At 44.8% G+C, this 19001-nt stretch overlaps 1 protein-coding gene across 1 annotated transcript; it reads right to left on the bottom strand.

Annotated features, from left to right (window-relative positions):
- Positions 1-469: 469 nt before the first annotated feature.
- Positions 470-18263, bottom strand: LOC311077156 (hydroperoxide isomerase ALOXE3-like; the record flags this gene model as incomplete). The annotated part of the gene is made up of 6 exons (XM_084138964.1): positions 470-796; positions 2831-3001; positions 15999-16099; positions 16559-16680; positions 17995-18139; positions 18254-18263. The coding sequence occupies 6 exons, from the start codon at positions 18261-18263 to the stop codon at positions 617-619; spliced, it is 729 nt and encodes a 242-aa protein (XP_083995090.1). The 3' UTR covers positions 470-616.
- Between the last annotated feature and the right edge of the window lie 738 nt (positions 18264-19001).

The following is a 19001-nucleotide window of genomic DNA, read 5'->3' as shown; positions in this document are numbered from 1 at the left end:
CAATGAAGATCACCATGGTGACAAACGTGACAAGCTCTTTCACAGTCTGAAAAGATGATGGAATTATAAATTGTTTTATGTGTGGATGAAGTGTACACTCGTCGTTTGTTCATTTTTTGTGGCTTGTGAATATTGACCCCTTGTAAGATTAATGTATTGACCGCTTTTAATATTTTGTATACTTTAATAAAATTACCCCATCGTACTCCCTTGCCAGTCTCTCTACTTGCCCACATATTGGTAATGAACCTGTGTGCCCCCCTGTGTAGGGCTGATATTTCCCGGTGGTGTAGTCCTGTGTTAAGTATAGTTCTGGGGTCTCTATTTTCCCCATTACCTGACGACCCTGCCACATATGCAATGTTTAACATTGCAGGATTGTACTGATTAATGTCACTAGGTGGCACCACAGCTGTAAAAACGTATATCATAATCCACAAGTAAAAAAAAAATGCACCACACATTAATGCACCACACAGTGCCTTTCACATTCTTTTTTATTTTCTCTGAAAGGCAACATCCATGACTCACTTTGATTTATTTTTGCTTTAGTCTTTATTTTTATGGACTAAGATAGTAATAGAAAGACACATGTATTAAGGACTACTGTATCCTTTCAAATGGCTACACTGTTGTCCACATTTTTGGGGTTCAGATAGGTGTAGGGAAGCTCCAACTTCTTGTTCCGCTTCTCGATGAGATCTGACAACTCCCTCAGATCCTTTTGAAAATCTTCAATGAGCTTGCAATGGACTTCTTCATCAAACAGTTTTTCAGGGAAATGTCCCAGAGGGTACTATGGACAGGGTATCAAGATTGTAATCGTAAATAACATGTTGATAAGAAACATGTTCATAACAATGTTTAACACAGTGCGTATGACAGCACACTAATATTCTATAAGAGCCCACTGCAACACTATGCTTACAGTTTGCAAAATCTCTTTTGTAATGTAACAGTCAGGTAATGCAAACTAGAGGAATGAAAGCAGTGTAAGTAAGCCATTGTCATCCAGAGTAATATGATGGCATACACAAGAACACCATTTAATTGTTCATTTTTTCACAGCAAAATTGAATTGCAGTATTTTAACATGTGCCCTGCTCCAACTTGTGAGGACCCTTACTGGACAAGCCTCTAAACAACTACTTATGTTTCAGATCCTACCACCTTTGCAAGTAATCTTAATAATTTTTATGCCCGTTTTGACACCTCTGACTTCTCAGCAGAGTGTGATAGCCTTTTGGATTCTTTGCCCTTTCAAGAGTTGAACTATGAGTCCCTTCTAACCAGGCAGGATGTCTATTTCCAGCTCATTAAGTGCAAACCAAATAAAGCTCCTGGGCCAGATGGTATTCTGGGTCGGGTCTTGAAAAGCTGTTCCCTGGAACTAACCCCTATTCTTCATTCTCTCTTCCTTCGCTCACTCTGTACTTCAACAATACCTGTCAAATGGAAATCATCGATTGTTATTCCTGTTCCAAAAAAACCGCATCCATCCGAGTTAAATCATTACAGGCCTGTATCATTAATCTCTATTATAATGAAATGTTTTGAGAAAATCGTCAAAAACATTATGCTCCCATACGTTACACCATCTCTAGATTGTTTACAATTTGCATATAAGCAGAAGAGAGGTACTGATGATGCAGTGGCCTGTCTCTTACATTGTCTACTTCAACACCTGGACATCTCTGGGAATTATGCCAGACTTCTCTTTATTGACTTTAGTTCCGCTTTTAACTCGATTCAGCGTCATCAGATGATAAAGAAACTACAGAGTATGCAAGTCCCATCATCTCTAATATATTGGATCCACAATTTTCTTTCTAATAGGCCCCAAGTGGTTAAAGTGGGCAGTGCATTATCAACAACCATTGTCCTTAACACCGGCGCCCCTCAGGGGTGCGTACTTAGCCCATTCCTTTTTATTCTCTACACAAATGACTGTCAGAGTCAATTTTCAACTACTCATTATTTTAAATATGCAGATGATACAGCCATTCTTGCTCTGCTTAATGAGGACAATGACTCTTTTTTGGACTATCAACGTTCTACAGCACATTTTAGCACATGGTGTGAGGATAACTTTCTGCACCTTAATATTCTTAAGACAAAGGAACTGGTCTTTAGCACATCAAAAACACAGATCCATGCTTCTAGCATTATCATTAATGGAGAGATAGTAGAGAGAATAGAGCATTTTAAATATCTTGGCATTATTTTGGATCAAAATCTCGATTTCAATCAGCACACTCTAGGGGTTTACAAACGCTGTCAACAAAGACTGACAGCTATTCGTAAACTTAGGCACTTGTCTGTTCAGCCACGTCTTCTTCTGCTTCTGTATCGCAGTATTATCGAGCCAGTTCTTACTTATGGTGCCATTTGTTTTTTCCATATGCTTACAGTTATCAATAAGAACAAATTCTTAAATATAACTCATTTAGCAAGTAAAATTATTGGCATCACTACCCCTTCTCTATCGGATATTGTCTCAACACTCATATTGCGAAAGGCACAAAAAATCTTAAATGATTCAGAACACCCACTTTATAAATATTTTATCCTTTTGCCTTCTGGCCGTAGGTATAGGTTACCGATGTGTAGAAAGGCCAAGTTTAGTAAGAGTTTTGTTCCTGTATCTACACGAGCTCTAAATACGGTACATAGGTAATGGGCCATTGATGTGTCAGGTATGCAGGATTATGGTTTGATTATGTTGTTAATATGTTATGTGTGTTTGTATTTGTATTATGTACGCACCTATGGTGGAAACAAATTTCCTCTTGAGGACAAATAAAGGAAAATCTAAAATGTACAAACTCACATGGTCTGCAGAGTCCTTGCTCAGGAGTTTCAGGACAGCCATCCCATGCACCGTCGTTCTCACATCAGGCAGGGTCTCCAGGATCATGTCCTCAGTGGTCCGGCCTTTCTCCTTGGGAGGGGGCTTTCTGAGGGCAGTGGGGTAGTTAGGCATCCAGCCGCCCAAGTCAAACTGGGGATAAAGAATTGGTGTAAAATGTGATATATAAGCCAAATATTCATAAAGAATAACAAGAGCACATAATTAACATTACTTAGGTCATGAAAAGTGGATATGGACAGGTTTTTCTTGTCGTCCTGGGTTACTTGCTCTAGGGCAGTGGTTCTCTTACGAGAGTTCTCTCGTACTGCGTTGAAAACGCTACGGGAAAAGTCTCTTTTCACGAAACACTGAAGCAAAAATTATCCTTTAATTTTTCATATATGTAAAACGCGTTGCGGCAGCAGCAGACAGCTGAAGCAAGACGGCTTGTCTGCTCATTGGCTGCTCTGCGGCAACTGCATAAGCCTATCGAGCGCAGGCTGATGCAACATCAGACCAATGAGGGCGCTTCGCGCCCTCCTCGCCACTTCCCGCCGAGACGGGCGTGGCTTACCTCTATAAAAGGATCTCGAGAAGGCTGATTCACTTGATTTTAATCTCTTCAGCGAAGCGCACGCATCGCTGGATCACGAGGAAGCACGCGTCGTCTGATGCAAGCACTTCAGCGGGACGAGCCCTTGAAGCCGCTGGCCAACGCCGCCTTCTACCGCCGTACCTGCTGCGCTTTCCGACGCCATATCCTTTACATTCTTGTTATTGTGTGTGTGTGTGTGTTCGCTTTGCAACACACACCCCTAAAAGAGCTGCGTCTTTTTCAAGATGCCTTCTCATGCAGTGCTCGCGCTCGTTGACGGCGAACGCCTTCACTCCGAGCCAATTGCCTACGGTGACTCTGAGGACTCACCGGGCATCCTTCCGAGGCTGCCCTTCCTGGAAGCGGAGGGCGGGATTAGTTTTTCTTTACGTTACAAGAAAAGCTACCCTGCCTCTGCACGCGTCATTCACCGGCGAAGGAGAAAAGAGTGTTCTTAGTCCCACCGTTGGTCTTCGGCTCGCTTTAAATGGTACCACCTCTGTTGAGGTTCCAAGCGTACCGTACCGATACTAAAATGTGACGTGAAAACACTGCAGATCACTGATTGGTCAGACAGAATCGTCACTACCAGCGTCATTGTATTTGCGACACGAGACACTACACCCGCTAGATTTAAATAGCCAGACAACAGCCAACGCGGTAGCACCTGTTTTTAGAGTATTTACTTGACAAAAGAAGTAAAAAAATTAAAAAAGAAATGGCTGAATCGTGGTCAGTGGACGAGGTTCAGACGTTCCTCTCATTGGTTGCCGAGGAGCGGATCCAGCGAGAGCTGGATGGGGCGACACGGAATGAAAAAGTGTTCCAAGAAGTAGCACAGCTCTTAGCCGCACACGGCTACCACCGGACCTACAAACAGTGTAGGGACAAATTAAAAAAACTAAAAAGTGACTACCGAGCCATAAAGGATCACAACGGCCGGAGTGGTGCAAACAGAAGAACGTGGAAGTGGTTCGACCAAATGGACGCTATCTACGGAAGTCGACCTGCGAGCAATGGGAGAGAGGGTGCCCTGGACTCGGCCACCTCGTTGTTGGACAACACAATCGAGGATGGTACGTAACGTTGTGTACAATATATTAAGTTTGAAAGCTTCACTTTACTGACCATCTATATACTGTAAAGCTTTATTTCGTTTTTTTTTACATGTATGCCTATTCAATTCTGTTCTGGATTTGTTATTGTTGCTAGTTTGATTTGTGTTGCTGTAATTTGTGCATTAACAAACATTGTACAAACTTTTTGTTTCAGATGCACTGTCTACGATTGACTCGTTAGCACTTTCTCCGTGCAGTGATGCCTCAACGTCCCAACTGGTGATAGCAGCGTCGACACCAGCACGACCGTCGACACCAGCAACCTCCAGCAGCAGCAGCAGCAGCAGGACACCAGAGCGTGTGGTACCAGGTATGAAATATGACTAAAACACTTACTGTTACAAATCATATATTTAGAGTAGACTAAGCTTACCTAATCCTTTTCTTATGTCGTTTTGAAAGCCTGCACTAAAATTGGATATATCATGAATTCCTGTTGCTCACAATAAATACAGTACCAGTCAAAAGTTTGGAAACACTACTATTTTTAATGCTTTTGAAAGAAGTCTCTTATGCTCATCAAGCCTGCAGTTAAAAAAAAAAAAAAAAAATCCAGTAATATAAATTATTATTACAATTTAAAATAATGGTTCTCTTTTTTAATATATTTAAAAATGTAAGTTATTTTTGTGATGCAAAGCTGAATTTTCATCAGCAAGTACTCCAGTCTTTGGTGTCTTATGATCCTTCAGAAATCATTCTAATATGATAATTTGATACTCAGTTATTATCCATAATGGAAACTGTTTAATATATTTTTTTGGAATACTTTTTTCAGGATTCATTGATGAGTAAAACATTAACAGCATTTATTCATAAAAACAGCATTTATTCAAAATAAAAACATTTCTAACAATATAAATCGTTACCATCACCTTTTATCAATTTAACGCATCCTTGTTGAATTAAAGTACTAATTTCTTTAAAAAAAAAATAGTTATTGTTCCCAAACTTTTGAACAGTAGTGTATATTGTTACAAAAGATTTCTATTATAAATAAATACAGTTCTTTTTAACTTTTTATTCATCAAATAATCCTGAAAAAAGTATCTCAGGTTATAAAAAAAATATTAAGCAGCACAACTGTTTCCAACATTGATCATAAATTATCATATTAGAATGATTTCTGAAGGATCATAAGACACCAAAGACTGGAGTACTTGCTGATGAAAATTCAGCTTTGCATCACAAAAATAAATTACATTTTAAAGTATATTAAAAAAGAGAACCATTATTTTAAATTGTAATAATATTTCATAATATAACTTTTTTTTTTTTTTTTTTTTTTTTTTTAACTGCAGGCTTGATGAGCATAAGAGACTTCTTTCAAAAACATTAAAAATAGTAGTGTTTCCAAACTTTTGACTGGTACTGTACATTATTGCTAGCTACTGTAACTTTGATTAGTTCACACTGTAGATCATGGGGTTGTTAATGAACAGTTCTTTCATAGATTAATTGATGATATGTGATAATGTTAGCTTTATTTTTACTCTCAATTTTTTTTTTTTGATTTTAGAAAAACATTTTAGAAAAAAAAATCACAATTATAACTTTTCTTTCTTTGTGTCCAGGCAAGAGGAAACGGAGCATGCACCATCAGGAGCATCTTGCTGTTTTAAGAGAGATGCAGGTGGCTGATATTCAACAGCAGGAACTGAACCGTGCACAGAGGGAGCTCCATTTGCAGATGGCAATAGATGAGGCCCGGCAAGCAAGGGAGCAGGAAGCGGCCTTAAGGAGGGAGGGAAATGCACAAACGGCTGCATTCAATCAAGCCTTTCTCAACGTCATGGGGATGCTTGTACAGGCGATGAGTGACCGAACAGAACAGTGACAGAACCGACAAGAACAGAACTCTCTGCCCGACTAAAACCTCCCTAGTCCATACTTCACGGAAATAGTTATTTTTTTAACTTGTTTTTCCTGTGAATGTTTTTATACTACATACGTTTGTGCACAACGTTTAAAGTTTGCTTAGTGTACATTTTTTACTTTTAAATTTGTTTATATATGTCGTATTTATATTTATTTTTTTGCACTACATACATTTGCACATTTAAAGTTTGCTTGGTGTACATTCTTTACTTTTAAATTTGTCTTTATATATGTCTTTATATTTTCTTTATATACATTTTTTTGCACTACATACGTTTGCACTTTGTTTAACGTTTGATCTGTTTACATTTTTCTTCAATAAAATTTACTTGTCAAACATGTACTTTCCTTTTTAATGGTGCATGTGGATTAGAGCAACAGGTATCATCAAGCTACATGTCACAATTTAAAAGATTAATAGTACACTTTTACCTAAAACTCACTTTAAACCGCTATTGAGTATTTGTATCATATTCCGCTCGTGGTTTAAAATAGTGTTTGGACATAAAATGAACAAAAATGCTATTCTGTATGACAAAATATCTATAAGAACATGTGATAATTATTTCTCCAAATATGCACACAATTGAATAAGAGCCCTGATGAATGCTGTATATTGCATGTAAGTGAACACAAACCTGAGAAAACATGATTGACTGCATTATTGACTGCATTACCTATTCAAAATATCAAATGTTACAGATTAATAATTTTGCACTCCTGGAATAAATTAAGAATTTAATGTCACTGCAAAGCAGATTTATCATAAACAGTGGTCAAATATCAAAGCTGGAGTCTTACATCTTTATAATGATGCTATTTATTATTAATATTATATTTATAATAAATGGGTAAATAAATATGCAAGGGAAACTTTTTCAAATACTGCACAAAAGTTTATTTACAACACACTTTACAGAACAGACATGGTCAACTATTCAAGTAACGCATCAGAGCCTCACGGACATCCCTGCCCTCCTCCTCTACAGGCTGTGCCAGTCCCAGCACAGGCTCTGCTGCTGAAGGTGGATCCCATGCACTCTCATAGGCCTCTCCATGACTCTCACAAAGGTTATGTAGAGCACAGCATGTCAGCACCATAGATTTCACTAGGTCGACCGCACAGTCATTTCTTTTCATAAGGCAACGCCATCTTCCTTTTAATCTACCAAAAGCATTTTCAACCACTACACGTGCTCTGGAGATTTTCATGTTGTAGACCCGCTGTTCCGCTGTTAGCCGTCCAGTGTCAATGAATGGTTTTAATAGCCAGTTCTGCAAGGGATAGGCAGAGTCTCCAAGGATGTAGTAACCAACATTCACCCCAGCAATGTTTTTGGTGCTAGCTGGTATGTGGTTTCCACGGCTTGCCACCTCCCACAGTGTGGACAGTCTCAAAACCCGAGCATCATGCAGGCTTCCAGGGAGTCCTGTGAACACATTCCAGAAAAGTCCCTTTCCATCCACAACACCTTGAAGGATGATGGAGTGCCAGCCTTTACGGTTGAAATAGTCGCAGTGATAGTCTTGTGGTGCTATTATGGGTATGTGTGATCCATCAATAGCACCAATACACTGTGGAAGTCCCCATCTGTTCTCAACGTAGGCAGCCATTTCTTTAAACCTCTCCTGATCTGGAAAACGAATTTGTTCTGGTACCAACAACGTCTCTGCTGCAGCACAGAACTCCTGAACACACCGACACACAGTTGAAATGCTTGCTCCAAAAAGATGTCCAACACTTCTGTACTCAGAGCCGGTTGCAAGTTTCCACAGTGCAATGGCTACTCTCTTCTTTAGAGGTACACACACGCGGAAGTTTGTGTCCCGTCTCTCCATCGCAGGACGCAGTTTGTTGCACAAGTAAATAAACGTTTCTTCCGACATCCTAAAGTTCTCCAACCACTGCGTGTTTGTAAACCCAGGAACAATCACATCCCACCACTCAGAAGCTCTGTTAAATGTCCAAACAGATGGTCTGTGGCGGCGACTTTGCGAAATATGATACATCTGAAATACACAGAGTACACATTTTAATACATAAAATTGGCAGCTAAATTCATTATATGCTTTGTGACAATATAGCGATTGAGATCCTAAGCAAGATTAGCTTACCCTCGTGCGCTGTCGGGCAAACCGAGTGATGTCGTCATCTTCGCTTTGTTGTAAGAGTTCCCAGACTCTTTTGGTTTTTTTTGCAGTAATTTGTTTTGCTGCCATCAGCCTCATTTTAAACACATTTCTCCGTCTTGAAGTTAAAAACATCCACATGCCGAGAATCAAGAACACCATCCCCTCGATAGGCTCCATTGTTCCTGTGTTGTGCATTTGAAATGTGGCGCGTTTAGGATGATGTCATGACAGTAGAGGCGGCAACTATTAACGATCAGTCCCACCCACTTTGAAGCGGTACTAACTGCAGTGGAAAAGCAACCGAGCTAAAGCGAACCGAACCGTGCCGTACCGAGTCGAGTCGTACCACGCAGTGGAAAAGCGAAGCGAGCCGAACCGTTCCGCGCCGAGACGAACCGTACCGAGCCGAGCCGAGCCGTACCGTGCAGTGGAAAAGCGCCAATAGGTTCTCCACGCGGGGGACCGGGGTTCGGATCCCGGTCTAGCGGCATATATATTTATGCCGCCAATGCTTTGCTCTGTAAGTCCCCTGAAGGCGACTGCAGAGATGCATTTTGCAGCCAGCGAGCGCGTAGTACCCGCTTGCCTGCAACCGAACACCGTTTCTACGGTTCCCGCGCGTCACTGGCGAAAGGAGAATGGAGTGTTTTCAGCCCCGCTGAAACTGGGCGATTTCCACTCTTCTCACATTCTGGCATTTTGCAGGCGTCTGAAAATGCAAATCACTCTGTCTGTTCCCTGAGAGGCAACTGCAGACGTGTTTTTTGCTGCCCACGAGCACGTGGTACACGCCTGCAAGCAAACGCCAGTGTTGATAATACTCGCGCTGACTTTGTCTATGTATCTTCACTGTGGTCCAGTGGTAGATCCTTAGACTTGCGCGCGGGCGATCGGAGGTTCGAACCTCAGGCCGGTCGGCAGAAAATATTTATGCCGCCGAATGCAAATCACTCTGTTTGTTCCCCGAGAGGCAACTGCAGACGTGTTTTTTGCTGGCCACGAGCACGTGGTACACGCCTGCAAGCAAACGCCAGTGTTGATAATACTCGCGCTGACTTTGTCTATGTATCTTCACTGTGGTCCAGTGGTAGATCCTTAGACTTGCGCGCGGGCGATCGGAGGTTCGAACCTCAGGCCGGCCGGCAGAAAATATTTATGCCGCCGAATGCAAATCACTCTGTTTGTTCCCCGAGAGGCAACTGCAGACGTGTTTTTTGCTGCCCACAAGCACGTGGTACATGCCTGACAAGCAAACGCCAGTGCGGATAATACTCGCGCTGACTTGGTCAATGTATCTTCACTGTGGTCCAGTGGTAGATTCTTAGACTTGCGCGCGGGGGATCGGAGGTTCAAACCCCAGGCCGACCGGCAGAAAATATTTATGCCGCCGAATGCAAATCACTCTGTTTGTTCCCGAGAGGCAACTGCAGACGTGTTTTTTGCTGCCCACGAGCACGGCCAATGATGCTATATGTGTAGAGAAGATGCCCACTGCTAGTGCCCATCCCTACACACTAGCACAGCCCTTCACACAGGGCCCGCGCTCATATATTCGACTCGGGTCGATCACGCACGCAACATAGTGAACGTGCCCACTGCCTAGTGCCCACAAACACTATGTTCTGCATGCCTTGTGGTTTCTGTGAAGACGAAACCTGTGTGCATTCACTCTGCTCAGACAGACAGTGCACTCATTGCAGTAACTGTGCCCGCTCACAAGCTTACACAAGCAGCGCGCCCCAAGCAGTAAATGTGCCCGCTCACAGCCCACATCTACTCGCACACATGAGTCCCACGGGACTCGCGCAGCCCCCCCCTCACTCAGCCAAACACTGTTGTAAGGTCGAGGGCGAGCGCTCCGCCCGCTGTATTAAGCGCGCCCCCCGCCTCAAATGCCGCAGGCATAACGCCTATGTTTGTGAGCCCCATAGCACCTCTGTCGCACGGCGAACAGAGCGCGCTCTGTATCCGGCCCTTAGCCAACCATGCAGATGCATGGGCAGCGCTTCCAGGGGTTTCGGACTGGGTCTTTAGGCATTATAAAGAGAGGCTTCTCGCTACAGTTTTGTCGACGCCCTCCGCGCTTCACAGCGCGCGTCGAAACTTCGGTTCCGCTGTATGTAGCACACCTACTTCGCGCCGAAATATCAAAACTGATAAGCAAAGGGGCGATAGAGCTTGTTCCCCGAGTTCAAAGCAAACAGGGGGTATACAGCAGATACTTTCTAGTCCCCAAAAAGGACGGCGGTATCAGACCCATTCTGGATCTAAGACGACTGAACAGAGTATTAGTGGAACGCCGTTTCAAAATGCTCACAACCAGCAAAATTCTCGCGCATGTTCGCCGAGAAGACTGGTTCATGTCGATAGATCTGAAGGACGCATATTTTCAAATACAGATAGCGTCACATCACAGGCGATTCTTGAGATTCGCCTTCGAGGGTCAGACATACCAGTATACAGTCCTGCCTTTCGGCTTGTCCCTGGCACCTCGTACATTTACGAAATGCATGGACGCAGCGCTCGCTCCTCTCAGACTCAGAGGCATGCGAGTGCTGAACTATTTGGACGACTGGTTGATCCTAGCCCAATCACGATCTCAGCTCATAGAGCACAGAGCCATTTTACTCGATCACCTGGAGAATCTTGGTATCACGGTCAATTGGGCGAAGAGTTCACTGAACCCCAGCCAAACGATTCCGTTTCTGGGTATAGTTCTGGACTCACAGTCTATGACAGCGCGGCTGTCGCCACAGCGCGTGCTGAACATTCAGCGCGCGGCGATGTCTTTCCGCCGCGGCGCTTTCACCCCGCTCAGAAAATTTCAAAGGATGCTGGGTCTCATGGCCTCAGCATCGTCAGTTCTCCGGCTGGGCTTGCTCCGCATGCGCCCGCTGCAGTTCTGGTTGAAAGCGCGGGTTCCGCGCAGAGCGTGGGTGTCCGGTCATTACGCCTCAAGGTCGATCAGGACTGTGTCACAGCCCTGGTGCCTTGGATGGCGAACGACTGGTACCAATCAGGTGTAAGCCTGGGGACTTCCTCGAGGGTGAGGATGGTGTCTACGGACGCATCCACCTCGGGATGGGGAGCGCTGCTCGAGGGCAGACCGTCCTTCGGCCTATGGTCGGAACGGGAAAAGCTCCGACACATAAACTGCCTAGAAATGCTGGCAGTGCACAACGCGCTGACGCGTTTTTGTCCCCACATCAAGGACCAACACGTCATAGTCCATTCGGACAACATGGCAGTGGTGTCCTACATAAATGTGTCCTCACTGCCCCGCATTCTTTTCAAAGACCGACAGCGCGCTGTCCCAAAAGTGGCCGCGCTGCCCGCTATATGCTTTTCCCCCCGTCTCCCTCCTGCCTCAGGTGTTGGAACGGGTCAGGAAAACGAAATGCCCAGTGCTGCTTGTAGCACCGTTCTGGAAGAACCAGGCATGGTTCCCAGTTCTGATGCAGTTAGCAGACATCGCTCCATGGCCAGTGCCGTTGAGGAGAGATCTCCTCTCGCAGGCCAGGGGCTCGATCTGGCACCCACACCCGGAACTATGGTCCCTTCATGTGTGGGCGCTCAACGGATACCCGTTGGTCTCGCAGAGGGAGTCATGAATACCATCACGGAGGCTAGAGCGCCGTCGACCAGGCGACTCTATGCTTCAAAGTGGTCGGTTTTCTCCGGCTGGTGTACAGCTCGGAGCCTTTCACCCCTCGAATGTGAGGTAACGGAGGTTCTCTCCTTCCTACAAGAGCTGTTGGATAAGGGCAGATCCCCTTCCACGCTCAAAGTGTATGTGGCGGCTATTTCAGCGTTCTCCGGTTCAACGCTGGGTCAGTCACTAGGAAGGAATGATTTAGTCATCCGCTTCCTCAGGGGAGCTAGGAGACTGAATCCACCCAGACCTCCGTCAGTCCCTATGTGGGACCTTTCTACGGTCCTGGCGGCCATGAAAGGTGCCCCTTTCGAGCCTATCCAGTCAATCAGCCTCAAACATTTGTCTTTCGAACAGTGTTTTTCATGGCTCTCGCTTCAGTGAAGCGCATAGGCGATCTGCACGCGCTCTCCGTGAGCCCGACATGCTTGGAGTTTGGTCCTAATGACTCTAAAGTCATACTCAAACCTAAGCACGGCTATGTGCCGAAATCCCTCAACACGCCTTTTCGGGCTCAGGTCATTTCCCTGGCTGCCCTGCCGGCGTCGAGTGAGGAAGGGGACTCGAGTTTTCTTTGCCCTGTTAGGGCTTTAAGAACTTATATGTCCCGCTCTGCTGCCTTTAGACAGACAGAGCAGCTCTTTGTCTCGTTCAGCGGACGTTCCAAAGGAACGGCTGTTTCGAAACAAAGTCTATCCAGATGGATAGTTGACGCCATAGCGCTGGCTTATACTGCCAAGGGCATTCAATGCCCGTTGGGAGTCAGAGCGCACTCTACGAGAGGCGTTGCCTCCTCGTGGGCTTGGTCCAGCGGGATTTCCTTACAGGATATATGTACGGCGGCAGGCTGGGCCTCTCCGTCTACATTTATCAGGTTTTATAACCTAGGTTCCCGCCTTACAGGCTAAGCTTTTGTCGGTGTAATCTAATTACAGGCGCAATGCGCTACCGACTATACTGGGCAGAACTGTGTAAGACCCACGTTTTCCCACATTAGTGCAGGCTCCCTACCCTGGCTATGTGATGTCATATTCGCGTCTGTGGACATGTCTATATAAGGACGGAGGAAACCCCTCCTGTCTTTAGACTCTCCCTGTGAGGTCATGTTAAGCCTGCGGACGCTACAATATAGGGAATTAAGGCTCCCCCCCTTTATTCCCTGACTCTGTGTGAGTCTATCTGGTGATTATGCACTGTATGCCTGAAATAGCTTCCGGTGATCAGTGTTCTTATCCCAGCACGCACGGCGTTTTGCAAGGGGTTCCCGTAGCGTTTTCAACGCAGTACGAGAGAACTCTCGTAAGAGAACGTACTCGGTTACTAACGTAACCTCGGTTCTCTCTAGAAGAGGGAACGAGTACTGCGTTCCCTTGCCGTGCGTTTGGTTCACTCTGGTTCGCTTCGGCGATCAAAATCAAGTGAATCAGCCTTCTCGAGCTCCTTTTATAGAGGTAAGCCACGCCCGTCTCGGCGGGAAGTGGCGAGGAGGGCGCGAAGCGCCCTCATTAGTCTGATGTTGCATCAGCCTGCGCTCGATAGGCTTATGCAGTTGCCGCAGAGCAGCCAATGAGCAGACAAGCCGTCTTGCTTCAGCTGTCTGCTGCTGCCGCAACGCGTTTTACATATATGAAAAATTAAAGGATAATTTTTGCTTCAGTGTTTCGTGAAAAGAGACTTTTCCCGTAGCGTTTTCAACGCAGTACTCGTTCCCTCTTCTAGAGAGAACCGAGGTTACGTTAGTAACCGAGTACGTTCTCAAACTTTTTAGTCATGACCCCTTATTTACTTTAAAGAAAATCTGGTGACAAGTCAACAGTCTTAAGAAGAACAATTCAGTGGAATTAGCGTTCGTTCACTTTATAAAGGCAGAGTGCCAAACGCTTTTCACGCAATTGAAAGCCACTGTAACGGCTGTGTTCTGTTTTTCTGCTGATCTCCTGCACCCCTCTGCAGTATCTGTGCACCCCCAAACTTAAAGAACCACTGCCTAGGGGGTTAATGTATCTTGAGCTAATGTTAATAACAGAAAACAGTTTAAAGCAGAGTCTGCAAATATGGGTTTGTGAAAGGTTTCTGACACTTAAGCTCAAGAGCCAATCAAATGAAAACTCTCCCCTTCATGCTGCTGGCCCTATTTTAACGATCTAAGCGCATGATCTAAAGCGAAGGGCGCAAGTTCACTTAGGGCATGTCCGAATCCATTTTTGCTAGTTTAACGACGGGAAAAATGGTCGGTGCTCCCGGCATATGGTCTAATGGCGCTTTTCCACTGCATGGGTACGGTTCGGCTCGGCTCAGTACGGTTCGACTTGGCGCGGAACGATTCGGCTCGCTTCACTTTTCCACTGCATGGTACGGCTTGACTCGGTACTGCACGGTTCAGTTCGCTTTAGCTCGCTTGCTTTCCCACTGCAGTTAGTACCGCTTCAAAGTGGGTGGGACTTATCGTTATAGTTGCCGTCTCTACTGCCATGACATCATCATATTAAATGCACATTTTTCATTCCGTGTTGCCCCATCCTCTCCTTGGCAACCATTTTAGTATCGGTACAGTATGCTTGGAACCTCAACAGAGGTGGTACCATTTAAAGCGAGCCGTACCGTACCGTACCATGCAGTGGAAACGTGCCATAAGTGAGCCGTACCGAACCGAGCCGTATCGTACCATGCAGTGGAAAAGCGCCATAAAAGGGTTGTCTCATAATGCGTAATGGGTGTGTTTTGGGCTTTACGTGCAATAAACCAATCAGAGTCTCATCTCCCATTCCCTTTAAATGCTAGTTGCGTTAGCGCCATGGTTGATTCCCTATTTACATGACGGAATTTGATAGTGGAAAGACCAAATGCGTCTCCAGAGAGGAAATGGATCTGCTCGTGTGTGAGGTTAAAGCTGTGTGTGTGTGTGCGCGAGGTTAAAGCACGCGAGCAGACCATCTACGGGCAAACTACGGGATTCATTTAACTCGGAGCTCAAGCCAAGCCTCGTGTTCGAGTCTCCTCCAAGGACAGCAAGCCAAGTTAGTTTACTATTAACCTTTAAGGATGAATGGGCAGGCGAACTAGTGAAACTAGTAAAAAACACTTGTCGCGCTTGGCGCTGCATTGCGCCGGGTGTAAGATAGGGCCCTTTAACTTTAATTTCAAGAACAAACTCAAATCTTCACAAAAAAGAATCTCAAGAATGGGAACAAGCTCAGGCACGGGAACCGCAAAGGTCATTAATCGGCTGTCGGTGAACATGTCAAACTAACAATCAAAGACTTCTGATTTTAGCCAAGGATCAGAGGAATTTTTTAGGATTTGCTAAATTTGTCTCAGACGGCCTAATCGTGGCCAAAATCGCAGTGTGCACTCGGCTTAACACACAGACCGCAAAACACTAGAACAGAACTATACACATGAATCAAAACACATGAACACGAGACACTGAATGTACAGGGTGGGCCATTTATATGGATACACCGTAATAACATGGGAATGGTTGGTGATATTAAAGTCCTGTTTGTGGCACATTAGTATATGTGAGGGGGCAAACTCCTCAAGATGGGTGGTGACCATGACATATACTAATGTGCCACAAACAGGACTTTAATATCACCAACCATTCCCATGTTATTACGGTGTATCCATATAAATGGCCCACCCTGTACAGCTAGATGAATGTCTGGATTAATTCACTGGATTTGAGAAAAAGTGTATGAGATTAGGATCATGGACTGCAGCTTTAATGGCTCTGTGTGATTGGAAGTGAAGTGACTTGTACTAACTGACCTGTCCACTGTTTACAGCGGCATGTTGGGCTGATTCAGTGAAGATCACCATGGTGACAAACTTGATAAGCTCTTTCAGTGTCTGAAAAGATGATGGTATTCCTGGGAAGAAGAATCAAAGGCTGTTTCTGTGAGGAACTCAGTTTAGGATGTTTGTACATGTGCGCACACACTCACACACTCACTCACTCACTCACTCACTCACTCACTCACTCACTCACTCACTCACACACACACAATATGAAATGGAGAGTGGAGCCATAAACCAAACTAATTTTGTCTATTGACCTGGTTCAATTATTCTGCATTAAAACATTGATTTACAGTGGGGTTTACAAAAGAGGTTGTGCCTCAAAGCAAATATGTCTATCTTATGCTGTGCAAATACTAAACTGAACACAAAATAAAAAGAAAAGAAACCTTTGTTGGAGTAAATGTCCTAATATGGCAACAATTCCACTGGAAATGCAGTCATTGGTCTAGACACATTTCTATCCCACCAGAAATCACACTTGCAGCATCTTCAACTGCAACAGCCCTGATAACAGACTGATAACAGACCTGAGGAATCTCTTCCCAGGAAGCCATTGGTGAATATCTCACTGATCCAACGCTGCAGCTCTGTGTCCTTCTGCACGTGTGCATCATGTTGAAAGAAGTGTGACAAGAGAGCTCCAACAAACCTGTAAGTAAACTCACAGTCAGATGTTTTCCAGATTTACATATTTACAGCTTTACTTTTTTTTGCTTTGAATAAATTCCTGCTTAAGAAATAAATACAAAGCGACTTACAACACAGTACATGTACAGCATGTGCTCAATAACTAATAAACCCATTAAGCTGTATTATTGACACTGTATTTGTTGAAATATGAATCAGAAAGTGAACCAGGATGTATTAGTTCAGCCCTAACAACTGGATGTATTATGTAACACACACACACACACACACACACACATACAGAGAGAGAGAGAGAGAGAGAGAGAGAGAGAGAGAGAGAGAGAGAGAGAGAGTTTCACAACAACTTTATTTGATCATAAGAACTTCACATAGATTTTAAATTATAGTCACATTTTTGTATTCCACATATCATTATTTCTTCTACACCCAAATACTTATTCCAATACCAAAGCAAAAAACAACATTCCATCCACAACTGTGCAAATAGCTTCATTATATCCCCACCTTTGCAAAAAACCTTCATAATCATTAACCAACTTATAAAACTTAAAATCAGTCAGAACCCGACTTTTCACCAAATTTTTAAAAACCATCTATATCTTCTAACTTTTTTCCCCTTGAAATATAAATAGCTTGTTTAGCTTGTCCAATCAAGAAGTTTAGCAATTGACTTTCACTTCCTAGGGCCGCTCTATAACATGGACCAAGAGTGAAGCTTTGAATGGAGAAGTTAAAAAAAAAAAAATAATAATTTTAACTACACTAAACAAATTCTTCAATCTTAAACATTCTAAAAAGCAGTGAAAATCGTTTCCCTTATTTTACAGAAAGGGGCACACATCAGACACATTAGAATTAATAGTATTCACAAATGCATTAACAGCAACTGTGCCGTGCAATATTTTACACTGAAGATCACCTGTGTACTTTTTTAATGGGCATTTGTAAAGGATTCTCTATACAGGTTCTCTTTCAGTCGAGAACGTCAGACGTAGACTGAATGGGATCACACTAGGGAGCCTGTCATCTTCGAGCATGTTAGAACGAGCCAATGGGCGCATTGGCGTGCGTGAGTTGCATCACGCGCTCCGCCCCGCCAGGCGGGTATAAATACGGAAGCGGATGCACGCACCACCTGTCTTTCGCTTCAGAGCCGATCGTTCTTTATGTCGATGTCTCTGAAGAGTGTTGTTTTCTACAACGAGCGAGTGTGTAGGTGTTTCTTCAGGAAGTCTCTCCCAGGCTGATGTTTCTACAGTGTGAGCAGCGGTGGTCGCGAACTCTGAGCTCTCAACTGCTGTTCTAACAGCATCACATTTTATGTTTGTGTTTGTTTGTCTGACAGCCGGTTGAGGGCAAGAAGAGTGATTTCTTCACTGGTACAGGCTGCACCATCCCTGTCAGTGTTGCAGCGATCATTCCCCTGTGTGCTTCAGCACTGGTGAGAGGTTTCTCACTTCCTGAAAGAGCAACACGGGTGCGTTTGCATCTTTTTCAAGATGTCATTCCGCCCGTGCGTTTCTGGATGTGGTCGTTCCCTGTCTGTTGGTCTTGTTCCCTGTCTGACTTCTGACGGGCCCCCATTACCACGCCCCACCCCAGAGTGCTGTGTGGGATGGGTGATCAGAGAACAGTGATGGAGTTTCCGCCCAGTAACCACTCCCTGGGTGCTCCTCACTCCTCCATCACACTGATACCGGTGGAGCCCCCCGTTGAGAGCACTGGTCCCTCTGTAATGGACCGACCAGATGTCTCACTCGAGGTTTCTCCAGGGGACAGGATGCCAATTACAGCATCGGAGGGTGAGCTGACCTTTGGAGATGACGACTCAGCTGCGTTATTCCCTTCGGGAAGTGTAACGTTGCCTGAGCCAGATCCTCAGTTGTCAGCTATCCTCAAACAGGCCGCTGAGGCTGTCGGACTCGAGTGGAACCCTCCACCGTGTCCCGCTCAGCCCGGCTGTGCTGGTTCTCAGCCCGCCGCCCCAGTGCCCTTCTTTCCCGAAGTGCATGGAGAGCTTACTAGGTCGTGGATGGCACCTTTTACTGCCAGAAGCTACCTGGAGAGCTTTTCCCCCCTCACTACCCTTGACGGAGGAGCAGTGAAGGGCTACGAGGCCATCCCTCCAGTGGAGCGGTCTGTCGCGGCACATCTGTGCCCGGCAGCCGCTGCGTCTTGGACAGGAGATCCTCGTTTCCCCCCTTAGGCCTGTGAGCGCTCATCTGTTCTTACAGACAAAGCGTAAAGAGCCTGTGGGCAAGCCGCTTCCTCTTTGCATGCCTTGGCGTTGCTTCAGGTCTACCAGGCCAAAACACTCATGGA

This window comes from Abramis brama (genome assembly GCF_963993115.1).
Source record: "Abramis brama genome assembly, contig: SCAFFOLD_52, whole genome shotgun sequence".
In the NCBI taxonomy this organism is placed as follows: Eukaryota; Metazoa; Chordata; class Actinopteri; order Cypriniformes; family Leuciscidae; genus Abramis; species Abramis brama.
Note: the sequence above shows the minus strand (reverse complement) of the source record. Positions and strands in the feature narration are given on the sequence as shown.